Here is a 20,066-nt window from a genome sequence, read left to right on the forward strand (position 1 = left end):
AGAGACGTGCACCTGTTGATACCGTTTACACGCTGTACGCCTTCTACTGCCGCAGCATCAGCTGCATCTTGTGTGATCCTGACAAGAAGGCATTGTATTCAGAACTTTAGATATGAAAATCACATCTACAGAGCTGAATACAGCCATTCTTTTATGAGCTTTTTTCATTTTTTTCTCAAATAGCTGCCAAAGCGCATAGATGGCGCTTCTAAACACTCCCAAGCAAGCGTTGCGATTCTCTCCACTCTTTGCTTTGTCGTCCCGCTGGTTGCCCTAGTTACCGTGTGTTCCTCACGCTGCATCGCCGGTGTCGCTAGCGTCGCGCGGTCGCTCAGTAGCTGTTGCCTTCGCTACCGTTTTTCTTCCACGGTAGTGTCGTTGTGACTGCAAGCGCGATGCATTTCTTCGATGGTTAAGGTTTCCTTGTCTGCTTGAAAGGAAAATGTCGGTCCGAGGACAGATTTGGGCCGTTCTCGACGTTATACTACGGGTGCCACCGTTGTTTGTGATGGACGCCGTCTTAAGCTGCAGTTTGGGGCTTCGACATGGCAGTGCTGTTGAACCAGGTGTCGATGTAATAAAAGACAACAGTGACGGAAGCAATTCGTCCAGTGCCCTACTTGAGAACGACGTCTTTACGCACTTCGACCTATCGACATTGTTGTGGTCATTTTTGTACCTGCAAGGTAAGGCGTCTACAATTCTGCAATTCATAACTGCTCGCGAGCGGACGAATATGCACGTATTCACGTGTTCACGCTTGATTATGCTTACCAGCTTTAGCTGTCGTCTGCGATATTGTGTTGGTTTGACGACTATGCCCCTTTACAAGAAAAAGAAAGTGTTGACATGTTGCAGATGATATTACGGAACAATCGCTCGATGATACCGCTCCTTCGCGTCATTCATTGCCTGGGCCGAACACGCGCGACTGTTTCTGTCATCATTATGATGAAGACCTGTCTGTTTTCTTTATTTCGCTACTGCAAAAAGTAAACTGTTCGAACTTATTGGTATATCAGGGCGTAAAAAAAAAATACGAGGTAGTTCGTGACACTGATTTGTGACAGATAGGCTTCATATATATATATATATATATATATATATATATATATATATATATATATATACACACACACACGCAGTGTAGTAGTCTCCTTAAACGCAACCTCAAGGGACCAGGGAAATTGGTTCCGATTATCAGGAGTTCCAGTTACTGACAAAGCTGAATACATTTGCATGAATACAAAACCAACCAGCCATCAGAATGTGTTCCGGTAAAACGATTTCCAATTTATTGAGATTCCACTATTTCTCTATATACACACGAGCACACAACGCACAAATTTTTGCAGTACTGCAAGTAGCATTGGGAATTGTTTTGTTTACTTGTTTACTTTAGTAAAGCTGGCTAAGAGATAGAGAGAAAAGAATGCGAAGTTCCCTTAAGCTGGAAAATCTGGCTCTGATGGTGTGGAGTGAGGCAAGGGCGATATCTATCGGAATAGCAATAAGAATTATCAGGCCAAGGGCGCATTCGCATGGGACTGGCCGGTCAGGCGACATCTGCAACCCGGCGGCTCGTAGGAGACATAGTTTATGGCTAAAAGGTCGACGCACTCTGCTTACGAAAACATCTGCAATTCGCAGTGTCCGAAGCCACTGCAAACGAACGGCACAGCTTTACACTTACCGATATTTTGGCTCTGTTTTTCTCCGAGATTATTTTCATTGTACCCATTTACATCAAAGTTTATAGAAACAGAGCTGCGCGCAACACCGCAGCTAAAGCTCTAAGGCTTTCGGCAGTTGCTTTTTCTGGTGGTTGCTCGCAATAGTGACACTAGCACCTACAACACTAATGCCAAGCACGACTTCACGTCTGCGCTACTGTTCGCAGGACGTTCTCAACGTGCACAGTGGAATTGGAAAGGTTCCATCCGTAGTAGCGCCCGGACCAGTCAAACTAAATGTCACTGCGTCGACCATCATGTGGGTCGCTGCCCTGAACTTCACTGATTCACAATATTATGGCGTCAGTTTGTTATTCTAAGCGTGGTTATGTCCTATTATGCGATTTTTAAGAACTCTTGCTCTGCACATTTAAAAGCGCTTGCTACGCACGAATCGATGCGTACTTCCGAAGACGTCGTACGAGGCGTGGTGTAGAATTCACAACCAGTAGTGGCTGGTGTGTCTGCTTACAGTGAGAACTGTAAGCAGACAATCTCTAGACTGTCAGTTTTACAGCTTCTATCAATATTTTTGGACTTAACAGCTGTCCCTCCTGCAGTCACATCGGGGGTGGCAGCTGTATCGGCTTCAAAACGCCGGGTAACCGTTATTCAAAAGAATTGCTTGGGAAGTGGATAGTATCTCATATGACATCAATCATAAAGACAGCATATACAAGGTCCTCAAAGTTATACTAGCTATCAGTAACTTTAATAAAAAATGCTAAGTTCGCTACGCAAATGCTACTTGCATGGGTGGTTTATGTACTTTGACAGACACACATTTCGCGAACAAGTAGAGCCAGAAAGTACACAACGAGAATTGGTTAACCTTTTGGATTTCGCGATTATGTGATATGTTTATATTGGAAACTCGAAAGACTATCATATTCGAGGGCAAGTCCATTTCATTTGACATTCCTAAAGCTTGCGTGTCCTCAAATATTCATCACCACATTAGACACTCAATACACACAGCTATCTCGCATTCGAGGCGGGAGTCCCGAAACATGGCCCTTGCCCCTCTTCCCCTCTTCTATTCACGCCGGTCTATCCGCTATAGCCGGGCGGAGCACAGCTCCGGCGCTCCTGTCTGCTGGCAAAAACTAAAACGCAAAACTGGCTTCTCCCTTTCTATCGCATTCGGCTGCGTCACATTTGGGAGGGCAGATTCATCTTTCAGTTCCGCCTCTAAATGCGAAATTAGCGTATTGAGAGTTAAATTGGTTTGAATATCTCTGAAGACGAACGCTGCAGAAGTGACAAATAAAAGGAGTTATCTTCGAATATGATTGGCTTCAAGTTATGATGTAAAAATACAATAATCGCGATATTTAAAAAAAAATGTTTTTTTTTTCCTTTCATTTTGTTAATTATGTATTGCCTGAATATACGTGCTTCTGGATCCGCCAGTGATTGAGAATTCTCTTCATGTGCGGTGTGCTCCTGAAGCGTGATACTAATTCAGCAGTTTATTATTTTGTATCTTTAGCGATTGTAGAAACGACAACATTATTACAGTACTTATTATGCACTTTCATCTGTGACCTTTATTAAAACGTAATTGGTACACCTGGCAAACACCCGGGAAGCATGAGCAAGTGCGCCCTTTCATTTGCAGGTAGAATTTAATTATTGTCCAGCTACTCAGATGGCGTGAAAGAACTAGCAGAAACGGCAACGTGTTCCACTGTATTAGTTGCACATTACACATTAGGTGCGATTTAAGATTTTTTTAAGAGATAGGTGTGCATGAATATGTCGCAACCTCCAAATTAGCCATTTCGACAACTGCCTCCAAGGCAGATAGAAAAGTTAATGAATTTTTGTTAATTAGTCTTCTGAAGCTCACGTTATTAGCGGCAAAGTATGTCCGCCTCGCGTAAGAACTCGTTTGCAACAATGCCATGTTAGCTGCGCTCATTACTTTATTTTAAAAAATCCGTATTGTGTGTTGTCTCAAAAAACAACCTGCATTATATATATATATATATATATATATATATATATATATATATATATATATATATATATATATATATATATATATATATATATATATATATATATATATAGAGAGAGAGAGAGAGAGAGAGAGAGAGAGAGAGAGAGGGAGGTGCGCGCGTGTGTACAGCTGGACCTGGAATTTTTCAAAGTGGTCTACAATTTTCTCATTGACACTTTTTCTCTGAATGTAATATTTGAGCAGTTTATTAATTAATCACTAATTATGTAATTTGGTCAAACGCTAAACACAGTGACCCGTTCTAAGCGACGGCAAACACCACTGTCTTGGTTCTGTCCAGCTATGCGGCACTTGTACAGTTTCAAATTTTGCCGCAACTGACGTGGGACACACGGTATATAACCAAATCCATGTTGAAATACAAGTTTCTTCCAACGTTTTCCGCCGGTCCCCGGCGGCCGGCCGAAACGTCGAGATAACTTGTGCTTTTCAATGTGGATTTGCTCAAATACCGGTACAGTTGCAATTACCGGGGGCCCTGACTTTTTTCAACTATACCGCGAGGTTTTTGAGGACGTAATGACGACTTCGGGAATAGCATCGATATTTCAGACAAGATTTGGTGCACTCGTTCCAAATATTCTTTTATTGTTTCTTTTGCTGCTTTTCCATAAGGCTGTTAAATAATATCATAGTGAGCCTCGTTTATTGACTGAATTCGGCTTCGATAATGTCAATACACTCGGATCAGAATAGTGCGCGTTGATGTTAGGCAGTCCTTCCACAACAGCAGGCTTTAGCAAGTTTTTATCATTGTGCGGCTGTTTGTTAGTTTCTCTCAGTGACGCCTGCCATATATGACAGCGTACAGGTTTAGCTATTCGGAACTAGGACACCATATTGAGGGTGACGTGGTCGCTGAAGTTCCCAACCAGACTTTCTTGGGTGGCGCAGGCACTGTGGCCTCAAACAAATCCATAACTTAGGCGTAGCACTTAACAAAATCGTGCGCAGGAAGCTTGATTATTTATTTTGTCACCTGAAGCTGATCGTCAGTGGCCATAATCGTATTTTCAGGGTTTTCACTCATAAGCTCCACGTGCTGGAGCAAGTCCACCGTCTGAATGACACACGAGGGGCGTGCGAATATTTGAAAGTTTCGAATAACGAATCGAATGCCTATTAGACTCGGTCTTCGAATCGAATATTCGCTATTCGTAAATGCAAATATGTTTTGAATACTTTTCGAATGTTTCAAAGCGTCCACTGCGCCCAAATAAACATGAAATTGGAGCAAAGGTACGGTAAATTTTCACCCCAGCGGGGATACGCTGGGGTACAGGCATAAAACATAACTTGCGTAATAGAGCAGGCTACGACACTTAGGTAGCCATAATTTTCAGGATGTACAGCGATCATTAGCGCTTTCCGAACAGTCCTGTGCATGCGAAGAAACTACTTGTCTGTTAGTGCTTTTAATAAACAACTCTTCATAACGTATTATGTAATGACAGAAACTTGCTAACCTTATGAATACTGGGATTTGAACATCGTTTTATATTAATTCTTATTATTATATATTTTATTATATATATCTTACTATATATATTATTTTATATTAATTCTTATCACTTATTACAGGTAGTTAAGGATTTCACTAGAATCCAGGAAGACTCAAATGCAGTTCTCGATCTATTTTTTGTAAGTGGAAATATACACGACGATGTCTCATGTATGGTCACAGACGGCATTTCAGATCACCAAGCAGTAGTATTGTCGTTGAAATATGCTCCTCGCAGTAAAAATGATAAGATTCAGTATCACCCGAATTTTTCCCGTGCAGATGACGCGTCTGTAATTGATACACTAGCATTTCATCTGGATGACTTTAAAAATAACACTGTTAGCGTGAATGATCTGTGGCTTCTATTTAAAGGCATTATATTCAACTGTGTGCAACAGTTTGTTCCAAAGATTGCGAGGAATGCTACGCGTCGGAATCCCTGGATTTCCCGGGAGACGTTGCGCCAGCAACGCAAGCTTAACCGGCTTAAAAATTTCCCAAAACTGCAAATTTGTTCAAATTCCGAAAGGGTCATTGAGGAAGCGTCAAATAATTTAAAACGAATGATCATGCATGACAAACAGAATTACTTTAATGTACAGCTTCCTAGTTTTATGAAAACGTCTCCAGGGAGATTCTGAAGGACGATGACTCATTCTTCTTCTCTTTGCGATATGTTTATAATAGACGGTAAGAGTGTACACGATGAGCAGGTTGTATTGCTTTTAGCAATCATTTCAGTAGTGTATTCACAAGGGATGATGGTTGTCTGCCTTATTTTTACATGGATTTGCCTTCCATTCCTGATATTGTTATTTCTGAGCATGGTATATGTCACTTACTGTTAAAAATTAATGAAAAAAAAAAAAATCCCCCGGTTCAGATGGTATACCAAATGCCTTCTTAAAACGCTATGCCGAGTGGTGTGCGAAATACTTGAAGATTTTGTTTAGTAAATCACTTCAGGATGGCATGCTTCCGGATAACTGGAAAACAGAAATAATCAAATCCTTACATAAATCGGGAAACAAGAATTGCATAAAAAACTATCGACCAATTTCTCTGACTTCGACAACATGAAAAACTTTCGAACACATAATCTATAAGCATGTAATCGGTTTCATTGGTGAGCATTGCGTATTGACGAACGCTCAACACGGCTTTCGGCAGGGCTTTTTCACAAACACTCGATTAGTAGAAACAATTCACGATTTTGCCAACACAATAAATAACAGAAAACAAACCGACGCTATATTCATGGATTTCAGTAAAGCATTCGACAAAGTAGCCCACAGCAAATTACTTACAAATTGAGTTTTATACTTAGAAACGATAAGCTAAAAAAATGGATACAAGCGTACCTAACCAACCGTTTCCAATTCGTTAGGATAAACCAGACTTCCTCCGACACATTACCTGTTGCTTGTGGCGTTCCCCAGGGATCTGTGCTGGGTCCTCTTTTATTCTTGCTTTATATAAATGACATTCGCAATAATCTATCTGTCAAAATTAAACTTTACGCGGATGACTGTATATTATATGACGAAATTGACTCACCCCAAGATCAAATCAGGCTAAACAGTGACTTTGGCAAAATAGTTGCATGGTGCCATCAACGGCAAATGTCTATTGACTATGAAAAAAACAGTCTTTATGAGAATAACACTAAAGAAAAAGCCCTTCTCTTCCGTTATTTTGCCCAGAATACTTATATCTCCGAAGTATCTCACTATAAATATCTCGCTATATACATCTCACAATCTTTCCTGGTCAAAACAAGCTTACACTGTAATGGCTAATTGTCTTCGCAAATTGTTCACCCTCAGACGGTCGCTAAAATTCTCCACACCAGCTGTCCGCCACCTGGCATACAATACTATTAATAGTTCGTCCTACTTTAGAATATGCAATAATCATTTGGGACCCCTACACAAAAACAAATATTGAAAAATTAGAAAGAATTCAAAAGAAAGCTGTCCGATTTATCTACAATTCTTACGGTCGAACTTCTTTAACAGATCTCCTTAAACTAGTGGCTTCTCTTCGATTACAGAACAAAATCGTGTTTCCCGATTAAAATTCTTTTTTCAGCTAATGAATGGCCACTACCACATTAATACCTCGCACATCTTAACACCTTTAACTGGTTATGCTACTCGTCATAAACACTCCCTAGCAGTAACCCACCCCGTTAACACCGCATAACAACTGCTTCAAATACTCTTATTTTACAGGAACAATAGTTGAATGGAATAACCTTCCTGATGAGGTCGTTACACTACATTCTTTATCCCGTTTTCATGCGCACCTGCATTCTCGACTCAATCGCACATAGTTTATTTGCTCCTTTTTTCATGCATTCTGTCCTTTTTGCAGTGTTGAATTCAAGCGTCAGCATGATTGCTTGAACTGTATGTTTGTATGAATGTACTTGTATGTTCCCACCCTGCTAAGATCTTGTAAAAGATCGCAGTATCTATAAATAAATAAATAAATAAATAAATAAATAAATAAATAAATAAATAAATAAATAAATAAATAAATAAATAAATAAACAAACAAACAAATAAATAAATAAATTGTGATAACGGCTGTTCATTATGCTATTATTAGTATTCGATATTCGATTCGCTTCGGGTACTATTCGCTCTCAAAAATCACTGTTCGCACCGGGCACGTACCCAGGATTTTTTTTCAGGGGGGGGGGGGGGGCAACCCAAGGTAACTTTTCTATGCGAATGAGGGGGGGAGGTACCTTTACTAGTACAAATGTTAATAATGCCCACCATTCGCCATAAAGACGCGTTAACCCGCAAAAGAGAATTGAAATAAAGTGTACCTCACAGGTACGCCTGTGAGATACTTGGCAAACAAGGAACCTCATCAAATGGACTCGCGCATGACAGAAGCGCCGGAAGAACACTGCCAAGGACAAGTAAACAAGCGAAAGTGTAAAATAAAGATTTGTATTAGCGTTTTTTGAATGAGCTGTAGAAGAATTATAGAGAAATATATATATATATATATATATATATATATATATATATATATATATATATATATATATATATATATTGCGGAACAATCACAGTTCTTTTGGATCCCTCGTTTACTACTCTACCAATTTAAGTGCCAAAACCGACTCGTGCTGTTATTTGGGAAGTTGCTTAACGATGCGTGGTCACCAGTCCCGTACAACCGCGTAAATCGCAGGACACTGCGGTTCTAGACGTACTGCGCCCACCCTGGAAGGTTAGAAAAACGCCCACATTAGCACAGCAGAAAAGTGGCTACGTCAGGCGGCTCGACTGATTACGGTAGAAGCGTCATTTAAAACACACGGAATTATTCGCCGCTCCCGGCGGCGTTTTCTCTACTTCCTTTTTTAAATAAAAAGATGTTGATCCATAAATATTTTTACAAACAACGGTTAAATTTCTTGATTTTTGCTTCTCCTTCCTGTTTGGCTGTTGCCTTGGCTCTCTCCCTTAGATCGCTTAATTTCTCAACCGAGGGTCCCTGCAGTCGTTTGACTTTGGGGCCCTTGCCTGTATACTACTAACAATCAACTATGTATCTTCAATGAACAATAGACAAACTGAATCACGACATTTTCATTTGCTTCCGCGAGCGGCGCTTCTCACAGCATCCTCGAGTAAGATTACAGCTCATGTAAACGAATACAAATACTTTGGTGTATGAATAAACGAAGGCAACACATATCTGGAGACAAAGAAAAAAAAAAAAAAGCTATTTGTGACTCTTGTTTCCAGTTGCCAATTTTGCATGGAGTGCTATACAATTAGGGAAAAGCCATACGAGGTAACAAGTGACAGTCATATTGCTATGGGTTTAACGGTTATTGCAGGGCCTGATGATGGACGCTGTTGCGTATTATTTTATTTTCCACCTTATCTAACCCATTACGCGGGTATATGGCTCCGAGGATCTGCCAGCGTCGCGGCGAGCCGTCACTCGAGGAAATAATGAAGCAAAAGGAAAAGTTAAACGCAACTGGCGTTTTCTTCGGCCGCAACTCGTTCCACGAACATACAGACCAGCTGACTACGAACCGAATCCCTTTCCTGTCCCTGGATCAATCTAAACAAAGAAGATTAAACTAACGAAGCAACAGCGATGCGCGTGATCGTTGAATAGATGGTGACAACTGAACTCATCACGAGTTAATCGCGCGGGCACCGAATCGATGAGAAAACTGGCCTTCACACCTCAGGTGATGCCGATAACTACCGCCAACCAAAAGGAGTGAAAAAATTGACGACCATTCCACTCTGTGACGATCGGCAGCGAGAGCTGACGACAGTCAAAGCTCTCAAACAAAAAGAAAAACGCTTCACCTCAGCCGCGGGTCGGCCCGAAGGTAGTGCAATGGGTCGATACCGACGGTAGTCCAATACCGGGCCGATCCCCGGCAGAGGTGAAGCAGGCGTGAAGCACTCTCCATAAGTGGGCCGATCCCGACGGTAGTGCAATGACGGGCCGACCCGCTACGGAGGTGAAGCAAACGTTAAGGACTCCCCCCCATACGTGGGCCCATCCCGACGGTAGTACAATGCCGGGCCGACCCGCGGCGGAGGTGAAGTAGGCATTAAGCACTCCCCATACGTGGGCCGATCCCGACGGTAGTGCAATGCCGACCCGACCCGCGACGGAGGTGAAGTAGGCATTAAGCACTGCCCATACGTGGGCCGATCCCGACGGTTGTGCAATAACGGGGCCAACCGCAGCGGAGGTGAAGCAGGCATTAAGCACTCCCCATACGTGGGCCGATCCCGACGGTAGTGCAATGCCGAGCCGACCCCCGGCGGAGGTGAAGTAGGCATTAAGCACTGCCCATACGTGGGCCGATCCCGACGGTTGTGCAATAACGGGCCGACCCGCGATGGAGCTGAAGCAAGCGTTAAGGACTCCCCATACGTGGGCCCATCCCGAAGATTTCGAAGGGCTGGTTCAGGTTTCCGAGCCCATAGGGGTATTTGCCAGAGCTTGGACTCTTTTTGCATATCACCAGAATCAGCCCACATGATTATTTTTTATGTTGACGGACGCTGAAAAAACTACGGAAGGTTAGTCATATACAGCTTTCGCTGTAAAAGGCAGCAAAATGTTGACCGCCGAATAGATTGATTTGTCGGCGCTTTAGGAATGTGTCTGAGGAGTGGTGGCGTGGGCGGGGAGGGGGGGGGGGGGGGCGCTGGATACGTGCCTGGTTTGCACACCCTTACATATGACCACTGGCAGCGCTTGTCTTTGTCCCTGATGATAATTGGCCTCGAAATAACTTAGATAATAAACCATTTCGCGACATTCAAGAAGGTGGTGATCTCCAAGTCGCTGTGGTCGGCGCGCAAGGCGACTAGGGTAATGTGCTGCATCTCCAGTGTCAGAGTGAGAGCTGGTACCCTGCTATATAGGTGACAGAGGGGTTGGTGCGGACGATGTTAAGCGCCTAAGTAGATAGAACGGAAATGTTAATGTCCGTGGCGATTCAAAGCCGTGCCCTCAAATACCTCGTGTACCCGGTATATCAGCTTATAACAGCTGTTCAAAAAAAAAAAAAAAAAAATGGTGTAAGACCTATGGTGTTCGGTCGTCATACCTCTACGACCGAACACGTAGGTCCTATAATTGTATATTGCAGTGTTTTCCATTTTTTTTTCGTTGAACAGCTTTGCTAATGGTAGCTGGGACGAACGGTATAAACGACAATCTAGTTAATACTCGGAAAACATTGGAACAAGAAGCTTGGAAGCTTGGGCGAGTTGTTTCAGCATCGCAAGCGTGTAAATGCGTCCAACTGATGAGGACGAAAGTAACAAAACGTGTCTTGTCTTCTCTTTCGTCCTCGTCTCTTAGGCGCATTCATTACTTGCACAGCACTCGTCCTGTCCGTTCTTCACCTCGTGTACGCATTTTTTCGCGTTGTGGAGCTATCACATGGAATAATAATAATAATAATAATAATAATAATAATAATAATAATAATAATAATAATAATATCTCAACTTTTGTCGGTACCAAAAATACCACAGCAAAGTGATGTAGCAGGACATAGCAGAAAATAATCGATTGACGGTTTGTATGAGTTGAGCGTTTTACTTGCTCTATATCGGCCAGTATACAACTGTTAAAAGACGGACACCCTTCTCGAGCCCCGCAACACCGAATGTAGGGAATTAGTCGCCATTAGCTTCGGGCCTGCATGAGCGTGCGTGGTGAATTGCAGCGTTTTTCCCGCAAGCGCAGGGAGCGAGTAGGTACAGTCCGCGAGACGCCTGCTGTCGTGATTGGACTGCAGGCGCCACGTGCTGCACCTCAGATAGAGAAAGGGAATTAATTTCTCTGGGAAAATGAGATGACGGCTCGAGACTTGTTGCGTGCTAGGAAACCTGAAATTTGGGGCAAAGCAACGTTGTTTTATGACGGGTGAAGAGAGAGGAATGGCCACGACCGATTCGCACCCGCCACTGAAGACTCCTGCGTATGACGCTGAGGCTGCTCGCGAAAAAGGCTCGATGTCCTCAGCCTTCAACGGACGATTGTCAAGACAGGCCAAAGCAGGTGCCCAACGCCTGTCATTATCGCACATAACGGGGGAAAGCGTTACTCAATCTTCAAGGGAGTAGGCGCACAAAAAATAATGCAGATCCCAGGCACTGCGGGAATCGATATTATGCGAAGCATATTTGGAGGTCGCTAGCTATCTAGCATCGTTTCGGGTTCCGCGTAGCGTTACCAGGTGAACCAGCGTGTTCTTGTGAGGCGATCGTATGTGTGACGACAGCAAGAAGACGGGTACGACGACGATCGTATGACGGCGACGGCATGCTTTCTGCTCCGGTCGTTCGACACATCATCATCATCATAAAAACTTTATTGTAAGACTGAGGAGTTCACACATCATCATCATCATAAAAACTTTATTGTAAGACTGTGGAGTTTGGGGCACGCAGGCTCCCGGGCCCCCGCACGACCCCACTGCACTCAAGCGTTTATGTTGCTTCGCTCCATAACGCTGGCAGCCCGATCAGTAGCCATGGTCTGCACGACCGGGTCTCCAGAGCGCAGCAGGGTCTCCCAGTCCACCCAGGTCTTCAGATGCTCGAGGCCCCGCGGGGGTGGATCCGCCGGGCAATGAGAAAGGAGGTGGAGAGCAGAAGCTCGAGGTTCACGACACGAGTTTACGACATGCGGATTGCTGAAGCGAGGGCTGCTGTCTTAACACAGCGTCTCGAAGCGTTAGCTTCCTGCACGGAAAGAAAGCGAGAAACTGGCAAGTGATGCACGTGCCAGACGTCTCAAGGAGCTGGTTGGCTTTGACACGAGGGTAGTATGCGTGCGAGTGTGGCCTCCAGCAGGACGCACTCGCGCGCATACTCAAAAAAGGGAGAAAAGTGCGGGTATGACCTAATGATTAGTGCATTGGGCTGCTGTGCCGGGAGACACGTTTGATCCCACCACCGGACACTTCAGTTTCAGTTTTCCCTTTTATTTTTTCTTCTATTTTCGAAGAGACCCTAAACGAGAACAGAAAGCAACCTAGCAACCGCGAAGTACTTGGGATGAGGCAAAGAATGCTTCGCATTAACAGTTTTTCGGGAGAACGCGCACGTTCGATGCCGCGCCCAGTATTAGCCCGCACAGAAGGCTCCTGCGCCGGATAGCGTTTATGCCGAGACTGAAGCTGCGTTCAGGCGACTATGGAGGTATACCGGGCCTTTCGCGCTGTAAATGACACCGGGAATCTGGTTTCTGCATTTTCTCCATAATTGGAAGCCAGTTGCATTCAGACCGAAATGAAGCACGTCACGGCGTCGAGTGGCCTTTTTACTTTTAAAGTCCGGGCAGGCACTTTGCAAAGCCTTGCAACGTTGTCTGCCTTGACTGCAACAGTGATTGTACCTGCACATCGCGCAAAGAGGCGAACGATTTACGAATTCGCAGTCCATTCGGATGAGACAGGCAGATTAAGCTTGAAGGAACATAATCGAACAAGGCGGTATTTGAACGAACATCGACCCGAACTATGCCGAATTTTAGTGCGAACTCGAAGCGGGACCAGCCGATCTGAGATCTATGCGTTAATTGCATGCAATACAAAACCATCTGCTTCGAGTACGACTTGTTGTCCTATTTGGTACAGGTTCATCTTGGCAGAAATGGTGCAAAAGACGACGACACGTAAGACTAGATGACATGACATCTGTCCGTTGGCAAACGCCAGCAATGGAGCCGGCTCAGTCTACCCGCCCTTGCTTGGCTCCCTCAGCGAAGTGCATGTGAACGCGGTTAACACTGGCGAAGGAGGATGCTTACACTGGTTCCTAGAATATTCGCCGTACTTGCACCGTGCCCTTTGCAGAATTGACGAACTTCGAGGCTCATGTAAAACCCGGCTCATGTAAGCATGGACTACAGTGCGAGCCAGGATGAGGTCGCCTGCAGTCGGTGTTGATGAGGGATGTTGCGCCATTATCTCAAGGAATGCTAATTAGCATTCCTAGGTTAACCTATCCCACCTCCATCCACTCGACTTCTACCGCCGAGCACATGGCTAAACCAAGTCGCCAGAGCCTTAAGGACCATAGACACCTGGCGGACTTGGGAGCGGCGCTGAAGAATTCCGCAGGCGAGGCTCTGTACTGTGAAGGCTTTGACACTACCGCACCCTTACTTTCGGCATTTTTTTTCTTCTCTTTTGTACCTACAAAAATCGGTTTTGTGATTGTTTGCCGGTTTCGATGTATGGGTGCACCAAGCATAGATCAAAGGCGTGTTTCTACGCAGAACCATTTCAAATGGACCCACGATGTAACTCCGAGCTGCCACATCTGACGAGACGCGAGTAGGCTGAGCTAGCTGATCGTGCCTATGGGGCCCACTGGTCCAGTAGTAGCGACGTGGCATTATTAGCCGGCATTGTAACTAGTTAGCTCTTAGTACAAGCAGAACAAACAAGTACTGTAGGCAAGGAATGCAGTTTTTGCGCGCAAGACGAGAACCGAGAGGAGGCCAAGACACACGAGCGCAGTGCGTTTTAGCCACTTCTCTGTGTTCCTATTGTGCGCAAAAAGCTACATTCATGTCCTACCAACATGCCCAAAGTCACCTTAGTATAAAGACGGATTCGTCTACTGACGGTTTGCTTAACGCGTAGTGTACATGGTAACATGACATTGCTGAGGCTAGTAATCATGCATACATTAGGTGGTTAACGAATATGGTTGCAGTCTGCCACCGTATCTTGCACGTCATTGCGCAGCCTTCTTGGGTGCCCTGGTGATGGCAGTGCTGCAGACGCGCCAGTTGCTGCACGTCTACCTCTGGCTGAGCGCGCAGGGTGCCGTGCTCTGGTCGTACGTGTGCAACCGTGAGCTGGTGCGCTACGCCGAGGAACTATCGCGCGACGGCAGCTTACTGCTCGAGTTGCTGCGGCTCGAGCCCGGTGCACTGCTGCGCACGGGCGCCAACTACGCGCTGCAGCTGCTGCTGGCGCTGCTGCTCTCAGCCGGCCGGGGTCCCAGGGCCACGGCGGCGCTAGCCCTGGCGTTACTGGCGCCCACCGTGACCAGTGTGTGCCTGGTTCCGGCGCCCGGGGCCAGCCCGGTGGCGGCCGCCCTGGGCGCGCAACTGCTGCTCGCGGCGCCTGCGCTTCGCCGTGCGGGCCCGGCGTTGGCCGCCGGCCGCCGCGCCGTAGTGCGTACGCGTGCCCTGCTCGGCCAGCTGGGAGGCCAGGCGCTGCTCGAGGCCCACTGGGCGAGCTTGCGGGCGCCCACCGTACTCCGCCTCTTCTGGCTCCTGCGGCTGGCAGTGCACGCGGCTCTGCTGCCGGCGCGGCTGCCTGCCGCGCAGGTGCTGGCGGAGCTCGCGGCGCGGGGCTGCGACACGAGCGTGGCCTTACTCGGAATGGCCTCCCTGGTGGCCGCCCTGGCGCGGCTGGCGGCTGGCGCGGCTCGCCGCCTTCTGCTGCTCGAGGGCAGCCCCGAGCGCAGCCTGGCCACCGTGGCCGGCCTCCTGTTCCTGGTGCTGGCGTTGCAGACGGGCCTGACGAGCCTGGACCCACCGCAGCGGCTTGCCCGGCTGGCGCGAAACCTCTGCCTGCTGGCCACGGCCGTGCTCCACTTCGTGCAGGGCATGCTGGGCCCGCTTCTCGTGTCGCTGGGCGCGTCCCGCAGCGGCTCGCGCCAGCGGCACGCACGCGCGCTGGGCCTCAGCCTGGCGCTGGCTGCATGTCCGTGCCTGCTGCTCAGCTACCTGTGGAGGCACCAGCCAGTGAGCACGTGGCTGCTCGCAGTCAGTGCTTTCAGCGCCGAGCTCGTTGTCAAAGTGGCAATCTCACTGCTCATCTATCTACTTTTCCTGGTGGACGCACACCGTGAGACAATGTGGGAGCCCTTAGATGACTACGTCTACTATCTGCGAGCTACAGGCAGTGTCCTAGAGTTCCTGTTTGGTGTCTTCCTCCTCTTCAATGGTGCCTGGATATTTGCATTCGAATCACGTGGCACAATAAGAGCTTTCATGATGTGCTTCCACGCCTACTTCAACATATGGCAACAAGCCAAGGCTGGCTGGAAAGCTTGTGCACGGCGCAGAGCTGCTCTCTACAAGCTGCACTCTCTCCCAGAGGCTACAACCCAGCAGTTGCGTGAACTAGACGATGTGTGTACAATATGCTTTCAAGAACTGCAGACAGCAAGAGTGACTCGATGTCGTCATTTTTTTCACAGTGCATGTCTTCGGAAATGGCTCTATGTGCGAGACATGTGTCCACTCTGTCACAGCACACTCTACCACCAGTAAGGACTCAAAGAACTGGCTCTTTTCCGAGTGTATTTATTGCATCTAAATCACAAAATCACAAGTGGCAAAATTGATTGGGCTTGTGCTCAGATTCAGCACATTGTACCACTAGTCAGACTTTTTCTCTGGACGGCCCCCCCTTGCGGTGCTTTGGCTTGCATTCATATTCCATGGGTCGTTTGGGCCGCAGCCCGATGTAGCCACTGCAGTTTCTGGAGCCGCAGGCACAGGGTATCCTCTCGTTGCCGCGACACTCCAGGTTGTAGTTAAAGGTGAGCTCTGTGCCTGCAGGAGATTCTCACCACAATTAGCAAAATGAACGTATCATGGTAGCCACAACCTACTTCCACACAGAATTGTTGCAGCCAACATAACGCAACATATTAGCAGCAGACCTTGTGACCACACAAACAAAAAGGTAGGCAGACAACCTCACCAGGACAGACTGATGGGCTAGTTGTTATGCATCATGTACAGTAGCACAAGAAGCCACACATAGTGACAGAAAAGACTGGGGGACAGCGTCTCCTCTGTTCCTGTGTATGCCTTGTTGTGCTTGTGTACAAGGCTTGACATCGCCCCAACCTCCAGCTCTTATTCACCTCAACTGAAACTCGTTATTGAGGTTGTCGTCTGGTTCTCAACCTTATTTTGCAAGTTTGAGGTCGAGGACTGAATGTCTATAAACTTGCTTGTTACGCCTTGTTTTGGATTGCCCCAAAATTCAAGAAGTTGGACAGAACCCCCCTACTCTCCAAAAGTGTATTGCAGTTAAATAGCTTTTATGAGGGCATGCCTCCTAATTCAGACCAGAAACCCTCAAAAGATTTCTCAGCATTGGAACAAAAATCCAAAAGAAGAACTAGGTGTGTGCTTGCATTATCACAATGTCACGGTGCCAACAAGTTGGCCATGTAGTTCGCCGTACTCTGAAGTATTGAGCATGTTGGAGATGCTGTAGCCTTTAAATAAGCGTGCAATGGTCTCTGTAATGGCAGCCATAAAGTCTGCAGGATTCCCTCAGTCGCAATGCCTGAGGGAAAAAAAAAAATCTAATTATGGGGTTTTGCATGCCAAAACCACGATCTGATTATGAGGCACGTCATAGTGGGAGACTGGAAATTTTAATCTCCCGGAATTCTTTAACGTGCACCTAAATCTAAAGCCTGGGACTACCCGCCACAACTGCTTTTGCAGATTGCCTTTGGTCACCCTATTTGCACATCCACTCAGATTTTCCTTGTATCGATGTTGATGTGGCAATATGTCACACACACACACACACTATATATATAATATTGGCACTACTATGCATTTAACAACTTCAACATGTGTTCTATATGGGGTGATCACCTTAAAGTATTATGGAATTTTTAAAAATTGCCTGCTGCAGATCACATTAGTCCTTGAGCTAGAATTTTAATAGAGGCAGACACTACTTGCACAAGAAATCAATACACATATTAAACTAATTAAATATGCACTATTTAATTTCAATAATTACATTACGGCACATATTGTACTTTACGAATTGTAGCCGGTGAGTTCACAAGGCACTTGGAAGGAATTTCCAGAATGACACCAGTTTGGAGATATGCGCCGTCAAACTCACCGTAAAAATGCAATGTTGTTCCACTTCCTTTTTCAACAAAACGCTCTTTTATGCAATGAAGCAAACAAGTAACTAGACCACCCATGTAGTTCGTCTCACACTTTGGGAAATATCTCGAAACTGCTGTCATCCTGGACATTGATTTCAAGTGGGTATGTCTTGCAAACTCGCCGGCTAAGATTAATAAATTACAAGATGTGCTGTAAAGTAATTAAGTTATTAGTCAATTATTGTTAATTCAATATGTGTTTCGATTTCTCGTGCTAGTAATGTCCAGTGCTTCGAATAATCCAGCTCAACAAGAATTTGGCAAACTGCCACAGGCAATTAAAAAAAATTCTGTATTTTAAAAATGATCGCCCCGTATTTTTCGGACTATAGTCCACACCCAGTGTGTAGTCTGCAGGGACCAATTTGGACTTAAAGAAAAAAAAAAAAAAAAATACTTTCTTAAAGGGGCCCTGAAGCACTTTTTGTCGAAGTGGACAAAGACATTTGAAGTGAAGATAGGCTATTTCAGAACCCCTTTGCTGCAAAAAGTACTTCAATGCGTTCAGCAGAAGCGGAGTTATCGGCAATCAAACACTGTCTCAGCTGTGCTCCCCTTCCTCCTCCAATGCCTTGCACTGCGAAGGCTACGGCGGAGACGTCACCGTGGCGCGCAGTTCAAATTTCCGATTTGGTGCCTATGCCGCACTAAACGTAAGCCAAACGTGGCTGTCCTCAGAGAGCCACAGTGCGCTTAGCCACTGGACTCGTGGCGGCACCTCGCGGCGGCCGCGGTGTAGTCGAGCGCAGCGACCAATAGCAGCCGCATATTGGAGTGTGCTTTATGACAAAATAAAGCACACAGAAAAGAGCGAGGATCATGGAGTTTTTGAAACGAGAACATTTGAGAAAAAGGTGACTTCGCGCTCCACTTACAAGCTCCACGGACCGCGTACGACAGCAGAACTTGGCTGAGATGTTCACAACAGCGTATGCTACCCGCGAACTATGTTATATCACCAAGCCCGAGGGGTGGTTTAGGGCCACTTTAAATAGTCCACACCTGCTGTATAATCCAAAGAAACGAACTTTTGACTGAGAACTGTTTCTTTAGCTTGCCTGCAACAAGCATACAGTGCATACATTATTCGGCACCAGCATGCAGTATGTACAATGTTCTGTGTACAGTATTCAGTGCCATCACAACTGTAATGTTTTAAGCATATATGAAGGTGCGTATAACTCACAAATCCAAGCACTGAAAAACAACTAACTACCTTGAACAGCATATCGCAAGCTGCTAGTATGAGGTGCAAATACTTCTCGTGTGCAGCAACGATCATCGCAGAACTGATTTTGCTGCGATTTGGCGGAGAAAAAATTTGCAGGCACAGTCTGACCTCGTTTGCTTTAAGCGTGCCTTGATCTTAGAAAATAAAATCGTGTATAGTCCATACCCCACAAAATTTCAATGTATAAGCTTGTGTAATTCACTATAATTCAAACGATATGGTATTATACCTATACAGACATATTTTCGTTGTGTAGGAATGGATGGTGCACGTGACCACCAAGCGTAGCATTATCAAATGAAAATTATGAATGTCATCGTGTGCAAGCAGTCCGTTTTTGGATTGAATTCTGGAGGAGCATTGTTTAGATTTTGGGATCTGGTTGCAGATGGATGGAAATGGGAGAAGAGGACAGCACTTAATCAGTACTTTACTAAGCATGTTCTGATGTCACTGACACAGGTGGCTCACAGCCATGATACAGTAAATTAAATATATATATACTGCTTCATGAAAGAAAATGTTTTAGTAGGAGGTCTCAGCTGAGAAACATGCTATGTAAAGGCACTTATGGCTTAGGTGAACTACCTAGACATATTTCTAAGGATGCAAAAATTTACGTAAGAAGATAGCCCAATAAATATCAACAACTAATTAGTTCAGGAAGAACAGATATGTGCCTGAGCAACTCCAAAAAATTTTGACCTCACAATCTGACCTCATTCACAGAATGTTAGTAGTTACCAGCTATGACCCAAACTCATCTATAGTGAGGTTGAGGTCAAAGACGCATACTAACATGCATTTCTGTCCTAATTTAAACAAAGATTTTACTCTTACCAATGCTTTGTTCTTGCTCAAGTTATCCAGCAAGATCATATTTCTTGGTCCAAATAATTTGGAATATACTTCATTGGTTTGTTCAGAAAAAATGAACTGTGAAAATGTGTACCTCTTCAAGTTGAAATTGGCTACTTCCAAGCCACGGTCTGGTTTTAAAACCATTGGCGCTTAAATGTTCAGGAAAACTATGCCAAATGTTTTCTTGCACGATGCGGACCAAGAAAGTGCAATATTGATTCAAAAT

The 20,066-nt window shown here is 45.4% G+C and overlaps 2 protein-coding genes across 2 annotated transcripts in view; one reads left to right on the forward strand and one right to left on the reverse strand.

Annotated features, from left to right (window-relative positions):
- Nucleotides 1-16,161, forward strand: Trc8 (TRC8 ring finger protein). Its single transcript, XM_050193154.3, has 2 exons — nt 1-686; nt 14,547-16,161. The coding sequence occupies exons 1-2, from the start codon at nt 443-445 to the stop codon at nt 16,085-16,087; spliced, it is 1,785 nt and encodes a 594-aa protein (XP_050049111.1). The 5' UTR covers nt 1-442; the 3' UTR covers nt 16,088-16,161.
- Nucleotides 16,105-20,066, reverse strand: part of NSD (Nuclear receptor binding SET domain protein) — a 46,083-nt gene continuing 42,121 nt past the window's right edge. Inside the window, exon 4 of the mRNA XM_055061499.2 lies at nt 16,105-16,372. Within this exon, the coding sequence (XP_054917474.1) occupies nt 16,200-16,372 (173 nt within the window). The 3' untranslated portion in view covers nt 16,105-16,199. The remainder of the gene's footprint in view (nt 16,373-20,066) is intronic.

This window comes from Dermacentor andersoni, chromosome 1 (assembly GCF_023375885.2).
Source record: "Dermacentor andersoni chromosome 1, qqDerAnde1_hic_scaffold, whole genome shotgun sequence".
In the NCBI taxonomy this organism is placed as follows: Eukaryota; Metazoa; Arthropoda; class Arachnida; order Ixodida; family Ixodidae; genus Dermacentor; species Dermacentor andersoni.